This window comes from Equus asinus, chromosome 2 (assembly GCF_041296235.1).
Source record: "Equus asinus isolate D_3611 breed Donkey chromosome 2, EquAss-T2T_v2, whole genome shotgun sequence".
NCBI classification, from domain to species: domain Eukaryota; kingdom Metazoa; phylum Chordata; class Mammalia; order Perissodactyla; family Equidae; genus Equus; species Equus asinus.
The window spans coordinates 169,102,384-169,120,990 of record NC_091791.1 but is presented as its reverse complement, the minus strand read 5'-3'; the positions used below and the strand labels follow the sequence as shown (position 1 = coordinate 169,120,990).

Here is an 18,607-nt window from a genome sequence, read left to right as displayed (position 1 = left end):
CTCGGAGGCGCTTTTCTGCCTACCAATGAGCGGGGAGCAAACCCCAGCCTCCCCCGCTGCAGCGAGCCTGGTAACAAGGGCGCTGCAACCAGCAGGCGAGGTCGGGTCATGCCGAGGGCAACCGCCCGGACCCTGTTCGGACGTCTGACCTGCGGCTGGACCCTGCCCTTTCCCTCAAATCCCGCCAAGTAGCAATTGATTGACTGTGCCCAGCCTAAGGCCCATCGTGAGCTGGGACATGAGAGGTGGCCTTGGAGCCGCCGCAGGTCGCTGGGGAAGTCAGATCTCACAGGAAGCCGGGTCATTTCCTTACACTTCAGCAGTTTTCCTGACCTTGAGCAATTTAGGTTGTGGGCATCCGTCATCTGGCTGTTTTCCAGTCGTGAATATTCTCCCCGCTGAAACAGGCTCTAGCTTCGTTGGATGCAGGGCACACTTCTCAGCATACAAAAGCCACTTGTCTCAAACCGTTCTTTGTGTAAAATTAAGCAGTGCGTTGTAGTTACAAATATCTCTTGTCCCCAGGCCTCCTGCCTTTGCACAGCCATTTCTTTGGCCTAAAATACCCTTCCCAGCCTCAACTCCAGGGTGTGTTTCTGGCTCTTTACAACTGGGCTCTTCTTGGAGCTGAGCTGACCCTATATTATCTTGTTCCTTCAGTCTGGGAGCTCTTGAGTTTGGGGTCTTGTTTTTTCACTTAGTGCCTGGAATCCAGCTCAGTAAGTAGTTGTCAAATAAATATGCAATTGCCCTAAACTTAAAACCACAGAATCTCAAGGCTGGAATGGATTTCATAGTCCAAGCCTTGCCTTTACAGCTGAGAAAACAGAGGCCCATAGAGACTGTTTCTCCCAGCCCTCACAGCTCCTTAGTGACAGCCTGCTCTCTGAATTTTAGTGTCCCCATTCCCTATTCCAGTGTGCTTCGCTAAAGTGGTGTCTCTATGGTACTTATAAACTGTTTTAATCACTGTACATCTGTTGTCAGTGTTCCTAAGTGTTCACACTGGGGCACAAACATGATAAAGTGGGGGCACCCGCTCTAAAGGTGCTTAGAATCTACTTTAGGAGATCAGCATGGGCCACAGTCATTTGTTCATTCACCCATCACCCATTCACCAAGTATTTATTCCATGCCTACTACGTGGCAGTCTCTCCTCTAGGCACTATGGATATAGCATGAACAAAACAAGTCCCTGTTCTCATGGAGTAGGGAGGGAGAGATGATAAAAAAGTAGACACATAGAAATATGTGAAGTGGTGATCAGTGCTATGAAGAAAAATGAGGCAGCAGAGGAGAACAGAGTATTTTAGACAAAAGAACCAGCAAGTGCAAAGGTCCTGAGGCAGAAATGTGTTTGGTGGGTTCAAGGAGCCTAGAGCAAAGTGACTGAGGAGAAAAACGGCAAGGGGTGAGGTTAGAGAGGGAGATGGGGCCCTATCACAAGGACCTTGGAGGCCACTGTAAGGGTTTGGGCTTTTACCCTGAGTTGAGAGCCAATGGAAGATTTTGAGCAGAGGAGTGAGTTGGTGAGATCTGTGTGTTAAGCGGATCTCTACCGTACTGAGAGTAGGTTGAAGGTCAACAAGAGGAGAAGCAGAAAAGAAGCTGTGGAAGGAAGCAGGAAGAAGAGGTGTGAGAGATGACGGTGGCGTGTTCCAAAGTGGTGGTGGTGGAAACAGAGAGAAGGGGTCAGATTCTGGAAAGATTTTGAAGGAATAGTGAAGGGATTTGCTGATGGGCTGGGTGGGGGGTGTGAGAGAAAATAGAAGTGAAGGGGGTAGCAGGTACAAAGAAGGTCCAGGAGGGGCTTTCAGCAAATCGAGGGCGCAACAGGGCTCGTGCCCTGTGCACTCAGTACCTGATTTCCTCACTACTAGTGCGGACGCCTGTTTAAGCTCATGGCTTTGCAGGAGGAGGATGGGCAAGACTGAAGAGAAAGCAGGTCCAAGGAGGCCGAAGGGCTCAAAAGCAGTGCTCAAGTGTGTCAAGTGAGTCAGCAAGATGCTCAAGGATCTGGATTTGATCACAGAGGTGAGCAACTCTTCCCTCTGATTTCCCCTCCCTTGCCAGGCCCCAGGGCCTCCAGCCCCTAGTTTCAGGTCAACTTCAAAGTTCTCCTGTCCCTTTAGATGCCCAGGCCGGAGTCTGACCCCAGGCCTGCTGTGAAGGCCTGAATCAGAGGCCTCTACCCAAGAACTGTGGAGCCCGACTTTCCCATGCGAAGTTGGTGGCTACGATGGCTGTGGGCTCAGTGCCCGTCCTGGTGGCTGACCCTGACCCTCTCCCTAATCCTGGGTGCCTCGAGGGTACAGAGAGCCAGGCCCAGAACCCAGAGCCCAGACAGCTTCCCCGCTAGAGCCTCTGGGTGGAGGAGAGGAAAGGGGCCCAGAGACGCCAGCAGGAAGATAACCCAAGTGCTCTCACAACTTAACACCGCCCTGCAACCCTGCTACCTTCTTCTCCCAACAAATCGGATACTGATCCTTTTTTCAATGAAATTTTATTTCAAATCCTTAGTGAACATCTAAGAAGAAAATATAAAGTGCTTGGTTCTGGGGTTGGGGAAGAGGGAAAGGCCCTGAGTTCACCCCATTTGGACTTTCCCAGTTCAATTCCTCAGAGATGGACAGTGTATTTCAAAATTAAAAAAAACAAGGATAAAAATCATCCTTGAGTTCCCCACTAGCCAGGGTACATGAGGAGTTCAAGGGCGCAATCATCACAGACAACCATGGAGAACTAGCACTGAGGGAGGCCGGTCGCCAACGTGGAGAAGGAATCTCTTTCAAAGGAGACAGGAGAACAGAGAGGGGAGGAGGACGGCGGGCTCCCCAGGCTCTGCACCAGGGACAGAATGGCTGCCTGCTCCTCTGGAGTCTCCTCCAGTAAATGTCGGGCAAAGGCCTGCTCCATCTGCGCCAGAAGAGGTGGGGAGAAGGGACCATGAGCACAGCAGGCGGGCTCTACCCCCAGGAGCCCCTCCCCTGGGACCGCCCTGCTCCTCCTGGAACCCCACCCCCACCCCCATAGGAGGCTATTCTGCTCCTACCCCAAACTCACCTGCACTGTGATTAGACTCTTTGGGGTGTGGCTGCGGTCAGGGCTCTCCTCCCAGAAATTCAGTGTTACCCGGAACTTGGGTGGGGGGCCCAGGCCCTGGAAGTACCTGGCCAAGTCTGAAAGAGAAAGGGTCAAGACTTGGAAGAAAGAAAAAAGAAGAGAGAGGGCCACAGGCAGGGAGGAGACAGGGAGGAACCCATAGCAGAGAAAGACAGGTGGGCGCGGGGCCACTTGGAGACCAAGGCCAGAGCAGGAGCTGCAGGGTTGCGAGGCTGTTGCCTTGCTCCAGAAATGCTAGGAACTAAGCTGCTACTCCCCCATTTGCAAAGAGGAAAAGGTGCCCCTTCCTGGGGTAAGAAGTATTTAGAGGAGGCCAAGGAACACACAGCCCGACAAGCTCTCTGCTGGGCGAGGGTAGAGTCCCTGCGACAGCAGCCCTGGCTGCTAACCAAGATGTGCCCACACCCTTGTCTGCTCGTACCCTCCCTACGGAGGCATCTATGGCTCTGGGGACACACACACTCAGGTCCCCTTTACTTCTGGCTGCTACACCCAAGGTGAGAGTTAGAGTTGAATAGAGGCAGGAAGTGGAATTCCAAGCATGGATGGGAGAGGGGGCAAACTGAGGGGATGCCTGGAGTGTGGTAGGGCCATGCGTTGTGACGTGTGCCAGCTCGCCCAAATGTGTGGATGGTCATGGGTGCAAGTGTGTATGTGGGAGGCGGCCACGGGGCGCACCCTCCCATGATTATTGTACACTTCCACGTGATGGTGCTCCCCGAGATGTGACACTCTGGAGCCCATCTTCTGTGGCCTTGGCTGGGGAAGGAGGGCTGCCAGGGCTGAGCGTAGGGCTCCACAGGATGCTCTGCACAGGCTGTGATGGAGGATCTGCTGGAGGGAGCACAGGGGGCTGGCAGGTCCTACCAAGTCGAGCCCAGCGGGGACTAAAAGGTAGGGACAGGGGCTCAGGGCCTGGAGCAGCCTCACCTCTGCAGAAGTGGGTGGTTCTGAAGAGCTCCACGCACTTATTGCTGGGCAGGAGATGCGGGCCTGGACCAGGAGGGGTCCTGGGTGCGTTCCAGGAGATGGGGATGGGGCAAAGGCGTTGCACGAAGAGGCCTCGGGAGTTACTGGCCACCAGGACGCCTCTCTCGAGCTGGCTCAGCAGGCGCTGGGTGGGCTCTTGTGGGCCAGGCTTGGGAAATACCACCTGCTCCATGCCATACTGGGAGCCTGAGGGCTCAGCCACGAGGCGGCAGTCCAGGCTCTGCACCTGGGCCTCACCCACCACGCGCCCATCGTAGATGAAGGTGAGCAGCAGCGAGTAGTCTGTGGCCATCTGCACCAGTGCCTCTCCCCAGGGGTCCACCTGGTCAGCACAAGGCTCTGGGGAAACAAAAAGGGGCTCCTTGCAAATCCAGTGTCTTTATTTTGCTGATGAGGGGTGTGAGACCCAGAGAGGGAAACCAAGCCAGGCCTGGGAATAACAAGGCAGGCTGTGGGGTGGGGACAGCAGCTGTACCCTCTGAGGTTAGAAAAGATACCCTCCCTCCTCATGCTCACCACCCAACCCTCACCAGCCAGGGGGCTTCCTGTCAGACTTTCCCATCACTCAGGAGAGTATCTAATACAGAAATTCCCACTGAGGGCTCAGGGCTTAATGCCCCAGTCTTACAGCTGACAAGAAGGTCCCAGAGATTGGGCCTTTGCTTAACCCACAGAACTCGGTGTTTCAAAGTGGATTTCCAGGGGACAGAGTATGTAGGGGTTTTTTTTGTTTTTTTTTGGTGAGGAAGGTTGTCACTGAGCTAACATCTGTGCCAATCTTCCTCTATTTTATGGGGGACACCACCACCGAGTGGCTTGATGAGTGGTATGTAGGTCCATACCTGGGATCTGAACCTGTGAACCCCGGGCAGCCGGAGTAGAGTGCACGAACTTAACCACTAAGCCACCAGGCTGGCCCCTGTAGTGGGTATTTTTAAGAAGCAAACTGTTTGGAGTCTGGAGTCTGGCCAGGTGCCTCTGTCCCAGGAAGGTGGGCCCAGCTTGTGGCAAGCCCTGACAGATTAGATAATGCATGCATAGCCACAGGAAGATGACCTGGGGGCACAGGGAGCAGGGATGAGTCAGAAACACCACCTGAGTCTGGAGAGGAGAGAAGCTCCAGGGACCCCTGATCTCCTTGGACAGGGGCCTCAGTTTTGTCTGTACCTGGAAGGGGAGCAGAGGCATGTCGTTCAGACTGGGAATGGGAAGTCCAAGGACCAGAGAGAGTGGCATGGGATGACACACAAAGCAGGGCAGGTGGTACCTTCCTGAGGCTCAGGGCTGTTGCTGCTGCTGCTGCTCCCGAAGTCTGAATGGCCCGAATCCCCATTGGCCACTACCTCCTCCTGCAGACACAGGGACTATCATTGGCCACCTCTCCCCCTAGTTACTGGCCTGCCCTCAGGCCCACCCAGCTCTCTCCCCAGCTCTTACATTCTTGAGGGGGTCCTGGGGCAAGGAGGGACTGAGTATGCAGTTCTTCCTGGTACCCCCATCCTCCTCCCTCTCAGAGGACACAGAACTGTGGTGTCGCTTTGATGGTGATTTCTGGGTCCCTGGCTGGGCTGTAGAATATTGTTCAGGGGGAGAGAAAGGTCAGAGCCTTAAGTGGGGACAGGAGGTAGGGGAAGGAGAGGAGGCAGTAAAAAGATGGGCAGGACTGGACAGGGGACCCTCGGGAGCCGTTCCCCGTGGACAGGGATAGGGTGGAACTCTGACCAAGGTTGTGGAGTGGGCCCGCCCCCTCCCAGCAGGCTCTGATCTCCAACCTTCCTCCCTAGTCTGCTGATTCTAGGAGTAGTTGGGCAAGGGGACACTCACCAGGAAGGGTTCCTGGTGGCAGCAGCCGATACACCTTGTAGGGCTCAGCCCCGTCCCGATGGCCATTCTCAGGAACCTCCTCAAATTCAAGACTCTTGTTGAGAGCACAGCGCAGACGGGTCTTCCAGATAGCAGGGCCTTCTGTGTCCCCTTCCTTGTACTTCCCCTTAAATATCGCCCAGGCCTAGGAGAAAGAGGGAGTGGAGAAGGGGCGTCACAGACCCCGGCTGACCCTCCACCAGGGCCAGCTTCGCGGACATGCGGCCTGAGCACTCGCACAGCCTGGGATAGGTCTATGCTCCGCTGTTGCCGTCTTGAAATCCTTAATAATTTTTGCATTTTCATTTTATACTGGGCTCTGATAATTACGTAGCTGGTTCTACCCTCCAATTCCCCTTAATCTAAAACCCAGGCAGACGCAACCCCTCGAGGGCAAGAGCGCCAGTGCAAACTCCATCCTCACTCGGAGGGAGGGGCTGGTTCCCAGGCCCTTTCACCTTGAAGAAGGCGGCATCCTGGTCCTCCCTGAAGTCCTGCTTGCCTGCGTGCTTCCAGGGAATCCGGAACATGGTCTTAGCGGCATCATCCCAGCACACCCCTGGGAACTGCCCGCTTTCCACTTGCTCTACCACCCAGTTCCGGAGCTTTCTGGTGCAGCGTGCCCTGCCTGATGCCATCCTGGGGAGGAGAGCAGCAGGAAGCATCAATAGAAATGACACTTTGGGAGGGCACATCTGCTGAGATCCTGGCCATGGGGGTTGGATTCTGGCAAGGCCCCCAGAAATCCCATTCATCCTTTGCCTCCAGACATAGCTCAAAATTCTCTGAGGCTGAACTGTTTCTGCCATTACTAGTGATTACAAAAAATACATTCTTTTTAACATCTGGAGATGTGGTATCTGGAAGGAAACCTTAGACCTTGGTCTTAATTTTAAGACTTTTTGGGAATCTATCGTTTTGTTGTTCTGTTTCTGGTAAGAGGCCTGTCTAGATTCCCCAAGCATTTGCAGAGGCTGTGTCTGTTCTGAGATGCCTCATCAACCCACCCCCCCATCTCCCCCATCCTTTAACCCCTTAACCCCCATTCTCCCCTCTGCTTGCCCCAGGGGTAGGTCGGGTAGGGAGCTGGGGGCAGGGGGTGGAGCTGCAGGGAAGTGGGCAGGGCCAGAAGGCAAGACAACAAACAGGGCCACCTGGAGCAAGGGCAGAGCCTTCTTCCCTGAACAACCTGACAGCTCGTCCTCCTGTCCTTTGCCGATAGCGCTCCGGTCACTGGCCCCTGGTCAGTCTCTCACTCGGGTCAAACCTCCTGCTTCCTAGCTCACAGGCCTGCTGTTTATTCCTCAGTCTAGCAGGGTCCCCTGGGAGTCCCCGCTCCCACTTCCAATCCTGCCCTAGACCCAGGCTGACACCCGTTCTTAGCTGATCTTACCTGAGCTGCTGTGCCGGCTGTCCCAGGGCTCTGCTGACCTCAGCTCGGCTCCTGGCTGGGCAGCTTCCTGATCTCTCCGCCCCTTTCTACAGTCCCCACCCTAAGTTTCACTTCTACTCCCCCGAGGTCCTTTTCCCAGAAATCACGTGGTCCCGAGTTGCAGGGCAACCAGTCACCACCAGAGGGAAGCAGCATCTGAGACTCTTGCTGTGAAGATGCAGGAGGGCCCCGCCCTACCCAGGCTCATTCCCCATCTGCCCTCAGATAGATACTCCTTGCTTGTATCTTATCATCTGTGACACTACTGCTTCCCCAGGGAGGCCACAGTGTCCTGGAGTCTGGCCTGGGACCTCTGTATAGCTCTGTATCCCCTGTGCATCTGTGTTCTCCCACAGTGCCTGCTTAGTGCCTATTAGGTGTCCTCAAATATCAGCTGAATTTGATGAAAGGAAGGGAGACTGGGAAGAAGGAAGCCCGAGATGGGGCTGGCTGGGCAGGGCCTCCCTCGGGCATCCATGGTGTCAATTCCTTCCCGGCCCAAAGTCCAAGGAGGGTTATGCGGTGGGCTGCAGGGGCCCCTTTCAGTAAAGCTCTGTTCACCCCCCCTTCCCTGCTGCCCCTAGATGGTGGGGCCAGGAAGAAGGACCACTAAGAAGCCTGGGCAAGGAGATGCTTCTTTATTGGTGCTGGAGCTGTTCCTGAGGGAGTCGGGCCATGAGACCCTCATCACGACCCTCGCCCTCAGCTACTTCCTCCTGCGGGGGATACTCTGTCCCAGGGGCACGTCTTCCATCAGCTTCTGCAGAAGGAGAGAGAAGATGATGACACCGGAAGCCTGGAGCTCAGACACAGGCTGGACAGGGGACTTGTAGAGCATGGGGTCAGAGGTGAGGCTCGAGGGAGACTTCACCTGTAACAAGCGGGTGTGGTAGGCGGGGGTGTCCTCCCCAGCCAGCGGCTGGGGGCGCATGTGCAGGTAGCGCTCGGCAGCCGTCTCCAGCTCCTCCACCTCATACAGGGTGGCTGGGTCCAGCGAGTGGGCATTGATGAGGCTCACAAGATACTCTTTGTAGTGTGCCCTGGGGAGATGAGAGGGCAGAATATTTGTTCTTCTGTTCAGCTAATATTAACTGAGTGTTCCCAGCACCTTGCTGGGCACTGGCATACTTGGACAAACAAGATTGACAACCCTCGCCTGTTGTACTTGTAGGTACTGTCAACCTGGGCACCCTGCCTGCTACTACCTATCCATGCCCTTGCCCAGAAAGCACCCTCCCTCTCCCTCCCGGAGACCCAATTAACTGCCTGGCATTCCCCCAGCGCTCCTGTCCTCCTCCCTGAAACCATGCTCCATGCCCTGGCTGGCACTCACTGGCAGAGGCCGGCATAGCCAGCGGGCGTCTCCTTGCCACAAGCTTCGTCCCGGAGCCCATTGGGAACCTCCTTCTGCTCCATCACTCGGCAGCCACCTAAGTGTAAGGGAAGGAAGGGACCCTTTGATGGGAGGAGACTACTGACCACAAAGCTCCAGGAGAACTGGGATATCGATGGGGGCATGGGAGGCAGCCTCCAGGGAAGGGACCGAGGACAGGAGCCCCTGCTCTGACAGCTGGGGTCCTTACAGATGCCATCATGGCAGACCAATTCTGACACAGGCAGGGACCTTGCTGTCCATGCTTTTATACGAGCTGCTTTTGGCTCACAATCACATAGTCCCCTAAGATGGCTCTTTTGGTTGGGGTTTAGCTCTTGCATACTTAATTTATTCTGTGAACGTCTTACTCCATCTAGATGGCACAAAGCAGGGAGCCATAGGTAACAGCTGCCTGTTGCCCCCATGGAACTTCAGATAGTGCAACTCTCAAGTCTCATTAAATAGTCCTTGAGGTAACTAATAATCACTATCGTTTGGAAATGGGAGAAGAAAATGAGTATGGAGGTCCCAAGGGCTTTAATGTGGCTTTATGTAAAAGAGCTTAGCTGCAAGGTGGCTATTACCCCGATTTTACAGAGGAAGAAACAAGACCCAGGAGGTTAATTAACCTGCCCAAGGGCACACAACAAGTAGGCACAGGATGGCTCTGAACCCAGGTCTGAACCCAGACCAAAGCCTCCTCTTGACCCGCTACACAGTGGGAGCCCAGCCCACCATCCCTTCTCCAAGGCTTGTCCCGACACTCACCTCCAGGGACCGCCCGGGCGCCCGCTGGGGGCTCTGTGTTGAACATGACGTTATTGTCCTGAGGAGGGGCAGACAGATGGGCGTTAGGATCCCCTGCATGTCAGCCCGCCGATTCCCCAGCACACAGCCTTTCCCTTCCTGCCACCCTGGGCCCTGCCTCCTCTCCTGGACAACCTGCAAACCCAGACAGCTGGCCACCCCTGACCTGTAGCAGCTTCTGGAGCCGGAGAGCAGTCCAGTCCCGCAGGTAGAAGAGGCAGTCTCGGGGGTGGTGGCCGTGCAGGGACTTTTTCACCCGGCAGTTAGGGTCTGGACATTTCTGGTGGAAACCCAGATGAGAGGGGAAGTTGGAGACTGTTGGGGTCCTGGCCTCTCAGGAACCCCTGTGTGAGGGGTGTAGGGGTCGGGGGAGATGGAGACACTGGAGGGTCTGGAGCAAGCAGAGGGGTAAAGGGGACAGAGGGAGGTACTTTACACCCTACTGGCCTCCTCTTCTCTTCCCCTGGGCCGCATCTTAGTGGCCTCTGCCCCTCACACCCGATGGCAGCCCCCACCCTTTTATCCCTTCAACCCCATTCTCTGGGCTCACATTCTTGGCGTAAAAGGCATTGTAGCAGCCACTGCAGAACTCGTGGCGGCACTGGGTGCAGTGAAAGTGCATGCAGCCTCCTCGGGCCAGTGCGTACGAGAACTTGCACTTGGGGCAATCTGCAAGGGACAGCAGGTCAGGGCTGGGGCTACCACTGCTCCTCGAGGCCCTCAGGAGCAGTGGGGCAGCCTTACCAATGCCATTTTCCTGAAGATACATTGCCAAGCCCTGGGCCTGGTATTCTGGGTCATTGTTGCGTTTCCAGTTCTGGAAATCCTCGCAGCTCCGGCCTCGGTGCTGCTCCTCCCACTGCCGGAAGGAAAGCGAGCTTCACGAGCAAGCTCCATCCCAGGCTCTTCTTGCTAGTCCCTCACTCATATCCAGTGGTCACTGGCTTAGTCTATGGCACTGCCATCCACTGTTGGCTTCAAGCCCACAGGGAGCAGCCAGCCTTGGTTCTTTCATTTCCTCTTAGCACTCCATATTCACCAGCAAGTCTTGCTTCCACCACCCAAGCCTATCTCAACCCTGCCCTGTTTCTTCCTCCCTACCGTGACCACCTTACTCCGGGCCACTCAGGCCTTGCCTCAGTTACTAGTCTCTCAGCCTCCACTCCTGCTCCCTTCTCCACCTGGCAACCGAAGTGCCTTTGAAAGTATAAGTCGGGCAGCTTCAACAGTATTGGGAGCGTTCTAGATTTAAAGTTTGGTGGGAGGGTATCAGGTGTTCATCTTATTGTGTTTCACAATACAGATGCAACTTTTTGGTATCAAATATTAAGCTTTTTAAAGGTAACTGAGATAGTATCACCCCTTGCTTAGCCTTAGAATGAAAGGCAAATACCTTCCTCCCGTGGCCTCACGGCCTCTCCTGCTCTGGCAGCTAGCTCCTCTCCCACGCCTGCCACTCTCAGCCTTGCTCTTGAGGCTCCAGCCACACAACTCTTTTTTATAACTTTGGCCTTTCCATGTGTTGTTCTTTCTGTCCCGAATACTCTTTGCATAGTTGGCTTCTTCTTAACTTTCAGGCCTGAGCTTAAATTAAACCATTTTAGAGAAGACTTGTCTGACTTCTCTATCCTAAGTAGGTCCATTCCATTATTTCTAATCTCAGATTCCTATTTGTTTTCTTCATAGAACTTATGCATGAAACTGTGCTCTTTCCCTCCCTCCCTTCCTGCCTCCCTCATACTCCCTCCTTCCTTTCCTCCATTCCCTCTCACTGTTCCTTTCTCCTTTATCTTACCTTTCACTCCTCCTCCCCCTTCATCCTTCCTCCCCCTCCTGCCTTTATCCCCTCTTCCCTCATCCCTCCTTCCTCCTCCCCCTCTTCATTCTTCCTCCACCCTCATCCTCCCTCCTTTATCCTTCTTCCCCATTCCTCTTTCCTCCTCCCTTCCTCCCCATCCTTTTCCCTCTTCCCACCATCCTTTCTGCCCATCCTTCCTCCTCCATTCTTCATCCCTCCTCCCCATCCCTCCTCACCTCATCCTTCCTCCCTCATCCTTCACCACTCATTTCCTCATCCTTCTACCCACCTTCATCCTTTCTCCATCTTCCTCCCTCCCTCCCTCCCCCTTCCTTCCTCTCTCACCTTTCCTCCCTCCCTCCCTCCCTGACTAGTCTGTAAGCTCTTTGGGCCCAGAGCTGAGTCTAACCCAGTACCTGCCAGTAGTTCAGCAAGTATTTCTCAAAGGATGGATGTGCCTCACCTGGCGCTTACAGCGCACACAGAAGGTCTGGTGACACTGGGGACAAGTTGCCTCCAGCTGCTCACGCTCGTATATGAAGCCAAAGGAGCACTGTGGGTGCAAGAGCATAAAGCTATATGAGGCCTAATCTGGCACCACCCCCTGCCCCTCCAGTCAGCTCCTCTGGGCAGACCACTTACCTGGGCACACCACAGGAACTTGGGGTCCCGCATGAGCACACCCTCAGTCAGCTTCTTGTGGAACAGCGCATAGGCATCTGGCTCTAGGCTCTCTCGAAGCTGTGAACAGGATGCACAAGTGGTGGGTGGGCAGGGTTCCTGTTCAAAGCCCAAGGTGCCCTGAGTCCTAGAGCTGCAGTACCTGGATGTCAAGGGTGGAGAAGTAGCTGAGCAACTGCGTGTCATCGGTGAGGTCGGGGCGGCCACAGGCAGGGCACACCATGTCTGTGATGTGCTTCTCTTTCAAGGCGATGGTGAAGTGCTGACGGAAGCAGTCGGGACAGATGGTGCACTCACAGGAGGTCAGGGCCTGCATCTGTGGGCAGCGGGGGGGGGTGGTGTCAGGAGCCACAGCTGCCAGCCAGAGGAAGGAGCAGTAGCCAGGTGTCTGCTGAGAGCCAGGGTCTAATTGACACCTGGGCAGGGGTAGCAACCTCAAATGCCAACAAATGCCAGGCAGGCAACCTAAGTGTCTGAAGACTGTCAGGTGGAGGAGGACAGACACCAGCGAGACTTAAGGTAAACGGAAGAACACCCTCTAAAGGCATTCATGTTCAATTAAAAGCAAACACACAAGTAACATCCTTGCAATGACAAAACTATAGAGATGGAGAACAGCCTAGTGGTTGCCAGGTGATGGGAGGAGGGAAGAAGGTTACAACTATACAGGGATAGCAGGAGGGGGCTCCTTTGTGGTGATGGATGAGTCTGTATCTTGATTGTGGTAGCAGTTACAGGAATCTATACGTGGGATAAAAGTGCATAGAACCACACACACACATCCATGTGAAAAATGAACAAGGGCTGCAGTCTAGCCAACACTGTACCAATGTCTAGTTCTTGGTCTTGATGCTGTACTATAATTACATAAGATGTTGCCATTGGGCGAAGGTGGGGGAAGAGCACACAAGACTCTACTATTTTTACAACTTTCTGTGAATCTACGATTATTTTAAAATAAGGAGTAAAGGGGCCGGCCCCATGGCCGAGTGGTTAAGTCTGTGCCATGTGCTCCACTTCGGCGGCTCAGGGTTTCACCAGTTTGAATCCTGGGCGCAGACATGGCACCGCTCATAAGGCCACGCTGAGACAGCGTCCCACGGGCCACAACTAGAAGGACCCACAACTATAATATACAACTATGTACTAGGGGGATTTGGGGAGAAAAAGCAGAACAAAAAAAAAGATTGGCAACAGTTGTTAGCTCAGGTGCCGATCTTTAAAAAAACAAAATAAAATAAGGAGTAAAAATAAAACAAAACAAAAAACACAGAGAGCCACCCTAACTAAACTGGACTGTATTTGGTCAAAGAACTGCCACTTCCGACCTAGAGTAAGTGGGGGCTCAGGGGATATGAGGGGCCTGTTCCTACCAACTGGATATTTGATGATGACATTAAAGAATTACTGTTAATTTGTTTTGGTGTGACAATGGTATTTGTGGCTGTCTTCAAAGAGCCTTACCTTCTAGAGATACATACTGAAATATTTACAGATAAACTATATGATGCCTCAGATCTGCTTCAAAATAATCCTCTGTGTATGTAGGTGAAATAAGGATTGGCCATACATTGATAACTGCAGAAGCATGGTGATGAATACATGGTGAGAGGGTTGGGGGTAGAGGAGGAAACTTGTTATACATTTTTTCTACTATTGTCTTCCTGAAATTTTGCATAATAGAACATTAAAAAAAAAAGGAGGGGAGGTGGCCTATTCCTGCCCTCCCCTTCCCAGAACCCTTCAGGGGCACATGGGTAACTGCAGAGCAAAAGATAGGACCAGAGATGAGGCTGGGGTGGAGTTGGGGTCCAAGGGGAATAGAGTCATTGGAAGGTCAGGTGCAGTGGGGAGGGGCTTACCCGGTTGCGGGGCAGGGCCCAGCCACACACGGCACATTCTTGGGCAAGCAAGCGGCGGAGGAAGGCCCGGTCCTGGCTGTGCCTGACAGCTTCCACCACATCCCCCAACTCATAGTTCCTGGGTGTCTCCTGCAGCAGCGACAGCGCCAGCTCTGCCCGGCCCCAGCTGGGGAGTGCGTAGACCGCTAAAAGCCGTCTGACCAGGCTCTGCAATGTGATTCAGGCATAGAGGGAAGATGATGCTGTCAGACCCCAGGGGTCCTACCCGTCAGCCTTCCCTCAGCCCAAGTGGGCTCTTCACCTCCTCCCAGCACCTGCTTATCTGGCCCGTCCCAGGAAGGGGTGGTCTCAGGGCCACTGTCCCAGAGGCGCTGATGGAAGGGCTCTAGGCGCTGGCGCTGCAGCTCAGTCAGGGCCCGTGTCACGTCACCCCCGTGCTGGAACAACGCTTGGAGAGACCCCTCCTCAGGCCCAAAATCCAGGGACCGGAGCTCCTGCACCTGCCAGTTGGGCATGGAGAGAAGGAGTGAAAAGGGAAAAAACAAGCAGAGGAGAGTGAAAGGCTCTGAGGCCCACAACCCACAGCCCTGCCCCGCCTCCAGCACAGCTGGTACCTTCCTTCGCCGGGCCCGCACACACTCCTGCACAGCTTCATCAAGATTGCCGTGACGATCCAGCCAGGCTTTCCGGGCCTCCTGACAGGAAAAGGCACCCAGTCCCGGGTCCTGCTGTCCAGCCAGCTCAGCCACCATCTCCAGCACGTAGGGCAGCTCTGAGCGCAACCACTGCAGAGGCACCTCGGTGCCTGAGTACTGCAGAGCCGAGAAGACCTCCTCTGGACAGGCGCCTGCAGCTTCCCCTTCCTAAGGGACAGTCCCACCCAGACAGAGGGCCCATCAGGAAGGGAACCCTCCACCGTTCCCAGCCCCAACCAAAATGCTAACAGTGGTTGAGCTCAGATGTGTGGATCATGTGAGCTGTGCACAGCATGACACCTGTCACGGGGGAAGTGTTTAATAAGAGGCAGCTGCTGCTAACAATGACAAGTTTTATAAGAACTCATTAATCAACAGCCTCTCCCTTCCCCCACCAGCTCAGCCTCACTTCATCCCAGGCCCAAATCCTCACCCGGATCTTCATCACTAGCTGGAGGCCTTCCTCCCGCATCTTGTCTTGGCGCTGCTTCTCAGGGTCCCCACAGGAACTGGGCAAGGGGGCACTGAGGCGTCGTGGAAGCCCTGGTTCGGGGAGTCGCTCTTCCAAAGAGCTGGCATGGGGCCGGGGGGCGTGCTGTACTGGGGTGGGGCTGCTGGTTCGGTTGCACATAGCACACACCCAGCCAGGGCCCGAGTTGCAGAAGGTACAGTGAATACAGTACCAGAATGGAGTCTGGGCAGAGGAGAGAAAAGTATCCCCCTGCTGGGAAGGCAGAAAGAATTATCCCATTGAAAGCTGGCTGAGGCTCAAGATGGAAATACAGGGAGCTGGGGGGATGACACGGGGGAACCGAAGGAAAATGGGATGAGGAAGTAGAGAATGGCCTGTGCTAACAGGTGCAAATAAAGAGCTGGGGAGGCCAAGAACAGGTTACCTGATGGGGCTGCCTGCAAACGCCAGGCTCCCGAGAATCCACCACCAAGCTAGGAGGCTGAGCCAGCCGAGGTCGCTCACACATGGCACATAGCACAGCCGCCGCCTCATTCTCAAAGGTGCAGCTCTGGCAGGCCCAGCGACCCCGTGCAAGCTCAGGTTCTAGGGCCCCAGCTCCTTGGGGACCCTCGATCCCTAGCCCTAGCCCCTTACAGCCTCGGGGCCGATTGCAGGCCACACAGAGCACTACCCAAGATTCATTTAACATGGCACAGGCAGCACAGTGCCAGGGCAGGCGGGCACTTGCGGGATCAGGGGGAGAAAGGGAGCTGTTTCCGAAGGCCAGCAGGGAGGCTGACTGAGGCCGTGGTGGAGCCGGGGCAGGTAAGCTGTAATGCAAAAGCAGACATGGCTGCTGAGGGGGACTCTGGTGCCTGGGTCCCTTACCCCTGGGCATCCCTCATTCCCTGCATAACAACACATGGCTCTGGCCTTTGCACACACTGTTCTGTCTGGAACACTCCCATATCCATAGCCTGTTCAATGTTTAAATGACTGCTTAAAGTTCACATCTTGCTGGTAAATACCCCTAACACAGGGCCTGACCCAGACTGGTTGCTTAAAATACCACCAATTGACTGAGCCGATGATCCTTCAGACTAGGTTGCATCCTCCTACTACCTATTGGCACAACATAATAATCTATCTTGTTGTGACTGCTATTGCTTGATATGTATGTTTATGATCTCCCGGAGGCAGTAACTGGTTACTTGCCCTCTATGAATCAGTCTTTAGCATAGAATCTGATGCATGGTAAATACTCAAGTAACTGTAAGTTCTCTCAATTTCACTCCCATCCAGAAGAGAAGGCATCTTACCTGGGGGTCAGACGGGTGGTCTGGGGGGCCCCAGATAGGGTCTGGCGGAGATGATGGGCACGGAATGGGTGCCCGTGGAACAGGAGATCACAAGCTGGGCACAAGGTCTGTTTACAGGATGAGCAGTGCAGTGTGCCTGGGGCAGAACCACAGAGGAAACAGGGACCGGGAGTGGGGCCTGGAGAACAGGAGAGAAGAAAGAGAACATCTTTCTGAAAAAGACCAGGTTACATCTGAATCTGCTGTGGAGGGGGACAAGCCACAGACTACTTTTCACCATATCTGGTCTCAAGGTAATGATTTTAATCTCTTTAAAAAAAAAAAAAAAAAAGGGAAGATAATCAAGAAGATAGATAGAGAAGGGCCCCAAATTTCCATCAATATGGTCTACTAACACTCCCTCCTCCCAATATGGGACCCATAATACCTAGGGCAGAGGGTGTGGTGAGGGGGCCAGGAGCAATCTCTCTCTGTAGGGGGGCAAACTCTGAGAGCTGCAGTATCTGAAGAAAAAGGGCAGGGAATAGGAAAGGGTTTGGGGACACAGAGTCCCACAACCCCTGTCCCCTTTGTTCATCAGGCCCCAGAGCCCCATTCCTGCCTTCCTTACATCATCTTCAACCTTGTCTTTCAGCAGCTGCTCCAGTGCTTGCTGTCTTGGGTGAGTATTCTGCAAACAAGATAAGAGGAGTTCCCACCTAACAGCCCCAGTACAAGGCCCTCTGTGAAAGCCCTGGTCCCCCAACATTCACAGGGAGAACAGTATGGGGAGTTCCCAGGTTGCTGTGGGGACTAAGCCCATGGTTTAGCAGCATGGGGGTCCCCAGATTGGCTTTGGAGCTAGGCTGGGCTCCCCAGCCCTGATGCTTAGAGACACCTCACCTGTAACAGTAGGCTGAGCTCTGTCCGAAGCAGCAGCACGTCCAGTGTGACTGTAGCAACTTGGTGCTCATCTGGCTCCTTCTGTCTCTCAGGGAAGCTCAGCCCATCTGGCTGCTCCTCTGTGTAGCCATACAATCGCAGAACATCCCGGCCCCCCTGCCAAAGACTCAAACCAGTCACCGCCCAGGGCCCCCTTCCCGATAGGGTTGGACCCCTCCCCATTTAACACAGCCTCAGGCCCATTCTAGCCAACCCCCAGCCCAGGCCAATCCTCTTCTCCCATACGGGGCCCAGGGGCTTCACCTGCACAGCATCCACCGTACTGCGAAAGACGGGGTTATTAAACTTGACCCCGCGCCAGTACCGGGGTCGCTGAGGGCTGAGGAGGTTGCGGCCGTATTTCTCCAGGATGTTTAGGGCCGTGGACAGGGTGTTGAGGTAGTTTCGGGGCTGGGAGCAGACAGAGAGCAGAGCGCTGTGAGCCCACCCCGGCCTCAGGTCCCACGTCCCCGTCCCGAGCGGGGCCAGGCCTCACCTCTCCGTGAGCGTTGCAGCGGACCAGGCGTGCGGCGTCCAGCTGCAAGTAGCGGGTTGCTGGCGGCAGAGAGGTGACCAGCAGCGGCCGGAGCTGCTCCGAGGAAAACGCCTGCCCGGAATCCCTCCTCAGGGCGCTCGCCAGCTCCTCGCGGGCCGCCAGGAAGGCCCGCTCCTCCTCCGCCGGCATGCTGAGATAGGGGTCAGCCCCAGCCCCGCCGCCCGCCGGGACCCGGCGCAGGCTGCGCGCGGCCCTCCGGCCTAGTGTCCGGCTTCACGGCCCAGCCCAATCCGCGCAGCCGCCTCGGGTCACTCCGGCCACGGTCACTCTTCGGCCCTGGGCCCCTAGCCAGGGTCAGCCGGGAACAGGAAGTGCTAGGAAAGAAGGCGGGATTGCGACCCAATTTCAGGGGAAGGGGAGGAGCTTAAGGCTAAGGAAGGGCGGGGCCAGGAATCAGGGGCGTGGCTAAGAAGGAAGGCCGAGTCTCAGCCAATGAGAGGGCAAATGGTCCCTGGCTCCTCTACCCGAGCCTCTCGGCTTTCAACTCTGTTCTAGAGCGCCTCCCCGCCTTCCTCCAGGCTGGTTCCGCCCCTTTCCGGATAAACCCGAGGCGCGGGGTTACCGTATTTCCCGCAAAGCCTTCCTCTCTGTCCAGACTGATTAGTCGGCCACGCTCCGGTCCCCACTGGGAAGTCCCACTCTGCCGGGGACTCAACACTGGCAGGCCTGAGCCCCCACTAAAGCGAGTCCTGCCCCTTCTCCAGTAGGTCTTGAAGGCAGGGCTCCCTCCC

General features: G+C 55.1%; 2 protein-coding genes across 6 annotated transcripts; both read right to left on the bottom strand.

Moving 5' to 3' along the window:
* Positions 1 to 2,493: 2,493 nt before the first annotated feature.
* IRF9 (interferon regulatory factor 9) lies at positions 2,494 to 7,660 on the bottom strand. 3 transcript variants are annotated; one of them, XM_014868573.3, is made up of 9 exons: positions 7,370 to 7,660; positions 6,435 to 6,615; positions 5,938 to 6,121; positions 5,551 to 5,681; positions 5,381 to 5,462; positions 5,209 to 5,280; positions 4,054 to 4,452; positions 3,064 to 3,179; positions 2,494 to 2,916 (listed from the first exon to the last, which is right to left on the bottom strand). In XM_014868573.3, exons 2-9 carry the CDS (start codon positions 6,612 to 6,614, stop codon positions 2,743 to 2,745), a joined length of 1,338 nt encoding a protein of 445 aa, XP_014724059.1. In that variant the 5' UTR covers position 6,615; positions 7,370 to 7,660; the 3' UTR covers positions 2,494 to 2,742. The 3 variants fall into 3 exon arrangements, with proteins under 3 accessions (XP_014724059.1, XP_014724060.1, XP_070360241.1); XM_014868574.3 differs by lacking the exon at positions 5,209 to 5,280 and having other exon boundaries at positions 7,370 to 7,508; XM_070504140.1 differs by lacking the exon at positions 5,551 to 5,681 and having other exon boundaries at positions 7,370 to 7,459.
* Positions 7,661 to 8,031: 371 nt separating this feature from the next.
* RNF31 (ring finger protein 31) lies at positions 8,032 to 18,576 on the bottom strand. 3 transcript variants are annotated; one of them, XM_070504111.1, is made up of 22 exons: positions 18,439 to 18,576; positions 17,817 to 18,190; positions 17,585 to 17,731; positions 17,282 to 17,437; positions 17,010 to 17,069; positions 16,827 to 16,902; positions 16,400 to 16,577; positions 15,523 to 15,910; positions 15,060 to 15,350; positions 14,546 to 14,794; positions 14,246 to 14,431; positions 13,932 to 14,138; positions 12,212 to 12,385; positions 12,031 to 12,129; positions 11,852 to 11,941; positions 10,335 to 10,449; positions 10,141 to 10,259; positions 9,757 to 9,870; positions 9,552 to 9,609; positions 8,742 to 8,838; positions 8,280 to 8,448; positions 8,032 to 8,168 (listed from the first exon to the last, which is right to left on the bottom strand). In XM_070504111.1, the coding sequence occupies exons 2-22, from the start codon at positions 18,003 to 18,005 to the stop codon at positions 8,115 to 8,117; spliced, it is 3,216 nt and encodes a 1,071-aa protein (XP_070360212.1). In that variant the 5' UTR covers positions 18,006 to 18,190; positions 18,439 to 18,576; the 3' UTR covers positions 8,032 to 8,114. The 3 variants fall into 3 exon arrangements, with proteins under 3 accessions (XP_070360212.1, XP_070360211.1, XP_070360213.1); XM_070504110.1 differs by lacking the exon at positions 18,439 to 18,576 and having other exon boundaries at positions 17,817 to 18,426; XM_070504112.1 differs by lacking the exons at positions 15,060 to 15,350; positions 18,439 to 18,576 and having other exon boundaries at positions 17,817 to 18,204.
* Positions 18,577 to 18,607: the final 31 nt, after the last annotated feature.

What these genes read in the sequence shown, in the direction of transcription:
- RNF31 (XM_070504111.1), bottom strand. Translation starts at nt 18,005, where the DNA reads ATGCCGGCGGAGGAGGAGCGGGCCTTCCTGGCGGCCCGCGAGGAGCTG. An exon ending in GTGTGCGCTGTAAGCGCCAG is followed by an intron (nt 10,450 to 11,851) that starts GTGAGGCACATC and finishes TCCTTCCGGCAG; the next exon opens with TGGGAGGAGCAGCACCGAGG. An exon ending in GGCTCCAGAAGCTGCTACAG is followed by an intron (nt 9,610 to 9,756) that starts GTCAGGGGTGGC and finishes GCCCCTCCTCAG; the next exon opens with GACAATAACGTCATGTTCAA.
- IRF9 (XM_014868573.3), bottom strand. Translation starts at nt 6,614, where the DNA reads ATGGCATCAGGCAGGGCACGCTGCACCAGAAAGCTCCGGAACTGGGTG. An exon ending in CAGCCCTGAGCCTCAGGAAG is followed by an intron (nt 5,281 to 5,380) that starts GTACCACCTGCC and finishes CTCCCCTTCCAG; the next exon opens with GTACAGACAAAACTGAGGCC. An exon ending in AGAGTCTAATCACAGTGCAG is followed by an intron (nt 2,917 to 3,063) that starts GTGAGTTTGGGG and finishes CTTCTGGCGCAG; the next exon opens with ATGGAGCAGGCCTTTGCCCG.